The sequence below is a fragment of the Coffea arabica genome, chromosome 11c (genome assembly GCF_036785885.1).
Source record: "Coffea arabica cultivar ET-39 chromosome 11c, Coffea Arabica ET-39 HiFi, whole genome shotgun sequence".
Lineage (NCBI taxonomy): Eukaryota > Viridiplantae > Streptophyta > Magnoliopsida > Gentianales > Rubiaceae > Coffea > Coffea arabica.
In genome coordinates this window covers 10,614,115-10,619,390 of record NC_092330.1, presented here as the reverse complement: position 1 = coordinate 10,619,390, position 5,276 = coordinate 10,614,115, and the positions used below count along the sequence as shown (strand labels likewise).

Here is a 5,276-nt window from a genome sequence, read left to right as displayed (position 1 = left end):
AATTTCAGCCCAATATGATCACTGTAGCTTGTGAAAAGACCAAAATACCCATGAGACTGCCCTAGGTAGCGTCCAGCAGACAGTTTTAACATTTCCTCATGTTGGCTGCGTTTTTCATCTTGATTCGTACCAAACCAGTCTTTGACCAAAACATGAACCTTTTAACCCTATGTTTTAGCTTTCCAACGCAACTGAAAACACCTCAATCGGACTTCGGTAACCTGAGTTATTGTCGTTTATGCATAGTGCGGTTAACTAGCCCGAATATGAGATTTTGGTTCTGTAATCTGGACTTTTGACCTAGATACACTATGAACTGGACTAGGTGGTCTTCATCAAAGTTGTAGCTCTCTGTCTTAGCTTCGAAATGGTATAAATTACATCCCAATCCAATAGGCGTAGCTTTGGCTGTGTCCGATATACTGAGTGACGTCAAATCTGCCTTTGATTTTAGGCCTTAAACTTTATTTCCGCACATGCTCCTAGCTTGCTTTTGTACTTGTATGACTTGGAGCCGATGGAATGGCTATTGAAATGAGATGATTTTGTGTGTGACTTTGAGATTGATTGAGGAAAAAAATGAAGCCATAAATGGCTGGAAAATAGGTAAACACAAAGGGCGTGCTGCCCAACTTTACGCTCGAGGACTAGGTCGATATACTTGCGACTTGAGTAAGGTTTGAGAGCGAATACCACGTGAACCATCGAGGGTATTTACGTTTTCTTTGCCACTTTGACTCAAATAGTGATTTTAAAAGTGACTCTAAGTTTTACAAATATTTTACTTATGTCCTTTGGTTTCAATGTATTCTTTTCACTACCAAAACTTATATTTTGTACTAGTACATATTCGAATTTTCTTTGAATCACTTGCATCTTTATGGTTGAAACATAATGTGTTCGTTTGATTATATTAGGATACCTTGGTGATTGAGGGTATATCCGGAAGGAAATTTTGGACGTTATTTTGCATAACTAGGTGAGTGTTCCTTGTTGTTATGTTACTCTTGACTATATGCCTTGTTCCATGTTATGGATATTTGATTGAATGTTAAATGCTTTCAATGATTGCTAAAAACGAGTTTTCTAGGCGAGTGTGTACTTTATCGCACTCGATCTAAATGAATGCGAATTTTTCAATGATTGAATGATTATATATGCATGAATGTAAGCCATTGGCTGAACTGGGCCTTGCCCTTCGTTACTGATCGACTCGAGCCAGAAGCGGATTCGGTCGGGCGATTTAGTGACCTTGGGTGAACATTTGGTATACTCGAGTATTACCTTGTTGTCGGGTGGAGTCTGGCCAACGTCCGGATAAGGATGAAATGAAATGAATGAACGAGTGGCAATGAATGAAATGAAGGGTTTTACTTATCAATATGCATTTTCAAATAATTAGAGGAATAAGGGGAATGACAGAAGAACAAACGAACGAATAGCTCCATGTGAGCCCGTATCCTTTTAATGAATGTGTTGTTATCGCTTTCCTTTGTACATGTTTCTTGAACTGGATTGATTGTTTGATTATGTGTTCGGAACCTCACTGAGCTTTTAACTCATTCCTTTACTTTTGCTTTCCTTAGCAGGGGAAGGCAAGCAAGGACGAGAGCTCGGTAGAGACTAGCCTAGACTAGTTTCTTTGATTTTGTAATGGTTCTCGCCCTAGTGCTCGGCACAGGCTGGATATATGGTGAATTGAGAACCTTTGTATATTCGATGTTTATACTTCCTTTTGAGATAACAATGTATATAAGTTGTGCTTTAAGTTTTGGATCGTTGTTATATTTATTCTTGGTTTATTCTGGTTTCGATTGAGGATTGAGGTGAACGACTGAGTCCTGGCAAGAGTTGGGCAGGCAGTCCGCTGACCCCTTTGGTTCGCCTTAGGGGGAGGTGGGACTGTCACATAAAAATTGGTCAGTGGGACAAAACCTGAACCTGCCACAAATTGAAAAGATTTTTACAAAATGCTTTTCTGTAAAACTTCAAAGATTCTGATGGAGGAAACTAACTCTCTTAAAGAATTTGCCCCAGTGTGATATTATTGGACATTTGGACCTGCAAATGAGGAATAATCAAAATAACAGATAATGCCACCACCATCCGATCAACCTCTCCTTCAAGAAATGTGTAAACATGAGTATTTGAACATTCTTCCCCGATATGGCGAAAACTCAACTTTGCTCTGCGAACTGTATCAAGTTTCGCTAATCAAATATGACATTTGGTATCCAGATAGTTTCAATAAATCATAGGGATTGCCAAAGAGATAAATGAGATCATGAAACACAAGAAAAAAATATTTTACTTACACAAAAATGATGAAAATTCTAGTAACATAAAAATAACCATTTACCTTTATTGAAAGAAAATTGACTTTAGAGAAATGAATATGTACACTCAAAAGTTTACGCTTGATGAACCAAAGCACTTTGATTTCGAATAAAATGCCACATTTGACCCTTTGGATATCGTCTCTCCGGCATTCAATGCTTGGCAACAAAACCACAAAGTAAAGAGAAATTCCAATGAATTGAGTCACCAGCCCTTCAAATCCAAGCTCACTTTTCCTCATAAAATCCTACCTTAGCGCCCTTTCAGGTTTTTACTAAGGCTACCCCCACCTTTTTTTTTCTTTTCTTTCCATTTTTCTTTTTATTTTTTCCTTTTTTTCTTTCTCTTTCCTATTTTTTTCTTTTTTTCTCTTTTTTTCTTTTCTTTTTCAAAGGTACCCTTTCGGATTTTCACCTGATGAACAAATCTTGCCGATAGCTTTTATCAACTCAGAAATGTGTTTTTTAAAAAATGATGGCATCAGTGCGACAATCCTTTCCTTACAAAATTGGTGAAGGTGTATCGACATTATTTGCCATGTGATTAGAAAATTTTCTAAAAAGGGGAGATGCAAAGAACGAAAGTCAGGACTTTTGATTTTTTGTAATGTAGTCAGGTGAAATGCTAAGAAAAACTTAAGGCTTGAAAGCAAATTTTATAAGTGTTTAAATCACCTGAGATCGCATCTTCATATTAACCCTATTTAAGATTAAACTAAAATTGTCCCAATTTATTCTCAACCAATGTTCTCTTTTTTTTTGTTTAATTTTCTTTTGCCTTTTGTTCCTCTATCACTTTTCACCTCTTTAAACTTTTCTTTCTTTTTCTTTCAACTCAAACTTGCCCCAGTGTGGGGTTTGAGATCCTTAGGGGTTGCCAAACGAAATAATTTATTTTGAAAGCACAAAAGGAAAAACTAGGGACAGAATGTTTAATTGGAAAGGAAAAATGCCTGACTTTCATTCCATTCTTCACATTAACCCTGAAAGGAAATTTTTATTTATCAGATGAAAAATTTCTTACACATATCCGAATTGATCGGTTGAGGAAAAATTTGTCCATCCATTTCTGCAAGGATAAGGGCTCCACCAGGCAATACCTTCTTGACGATTTGGTGCAAACTTGCCTTTGGCTTCCTCTTGCACTGGTAAAATCTGTTTTAACACTTTGTCTCCTTCTGTAACTAGTTGCGGTTTGACTTTCTTATTGTAAGCATGGGCCATCCTTTTTTGATAGTACTGACCATGACAAATGGCATTTAACCTTTTCTCATCAATCAAAGATAATTGCTCATGACATTGTTTAATCTAATTAGTTTCGTCTAGTTTGGCCTCCATTAATATGCGCAATGAAGGAATTTCGACTTCAACTGGCAAAACTGCTTCCATTCCGTACATGAGATTGTAAGGTGTTGCCCCAATAGAAATCCGAATAGAAGTTCTATATGCCATTAATGCATAGGGGAGCTTCTCGTGCCAATCCCGATGTCTTTCGGTCATTTTACGGATTATCTTTTTCAAGTTCTTATTCGCTGCCTCCACAGCCCCATTCATCTGTGGTCTATAAATAGCAGAGTTCTGATGCTTGATTTTGAACTGCTCTCACAATCCATCCACCATGTCACCGTTGAGATTCTTTGCATTGTCAGTGATTAATGTCTCTGGCACACCAAAACGATAAATGATGTGTTTTCTTAGAAAATCTGTCACCACTTTCTTAGTCACATGCTTGTAAGACTCGGTTTCGACCTATTTAGTAAAATATTCAATTGCCACCAAAATAAACCGATGCCCGTTTGAAGCAGGACGGTCAATAGTGTCAATTACATCCATACCCCACATTGAACATGGCCAGAAAGTAGTCATACTGTATAACTCCGTGAGGGGAGTACGCATAACATCCCCATGCAATTGACATTTAATGCACTTTCTGACAAAAACTATACAATCATGCTCCATTGTAAGCTAAAAATATCCTATTCTTATGATCTTCTTTGCTAATAAATGCCCATTCATGTGTGATCTACATACACCACTGTGCATTTCTTTCATCAAATAATCTGTTTCATCTGCATCAACACATCTTAGAAGGTCCAAGTCTGATGTCCTTTTGTATACCACCTCTCCATTTAAGAAAAACTTGGATGATAATCTATGCAACAAACTTTTAGCAATTGTATTAGCCCTTGAAGAATAGGACCCGATTTTGAGAAATTCCTTAATATCGCTGTACCAGGAACGGTCATCAGAAGAATTTTCCATAATCAGACAATGTGCAGGCTTTTCTTGTAATTGAATCTGGATAGGTTCGATCACCTACTCATCTGGATGCTGAATCATTGAAAATAAAGTGGCCAAAGCATCAGTAAAAACATTTCGAGCACGAGGAATATGTCTGAACTCCAAACTTCTGAATTTATTTGCCAAATCCAATAAATTGCAATGATATGGCAAAATCTTTGAATCTCAAATTATCCATTCTTTAAGCGTTTGATGCATGAGTAAATCGGAATCGCTGAACACTATTAAATCATTGATCTCCATTTCCAACGCTATTTTTAATCCAAAAATGCAAGCTTCATATTCAACCATATTGTTAGTGTAGAAAAATCGTAATTTAGTAGAATTAGGATAATGCTTTCCTTCAGACGATACCAGAATAGCTCCGATCCTAGCTCCGAAAGAATTTGAAGTACCATCAAAGAACAGTCTCCACTCAGGGCATTGCTCATTCATATCTTCCGTTGTACCAACAAACAAAACCTCCTCATCCGGAAAATAAGTGTGAAGCGGTTGATAATCATGTTCCTTTGCATTTTCAGCCAAATGATCTGCAATAGCCTGCCCCTTGATTGCCTTTTGCGTGGTGAAGATGTTGTCGAATTCAGAAAGGATCATTTTCCATTTAGCCATGCATCCGGTCAGCATTGGTTTCTCCAT

At 37.3% G+C, this 5,276-nt stretch overlaps 1 protein-coding gene across 1 annotated transcript; it reads right to left on the bottom strand.

The window, feature by feature from the left end:
* Nucleotides 1-4,802: 4,802 nt before the first annotated feature.
* Nucleotides 4,803-5,276, bottom strand: LOC140016470 (uncharacterized). Its single transcript, XM_072069994.1, has one exon. It carries the CDS (start codon nt 5,274-5,276, stop codon nt 4,803-4,805), a length of 474 nt encoding a protein of 157 aa, XP_071926095.1.

Excerpts from the sequence above, each read along its gene's own strand:
- LOC140016470 (XM_072069994.1), bottom strand. The coding sequence starts at position 5,276 with ATGGAGAAACCAATGCTGACCGGATGCATGGCTAAATGGAAAATGATC.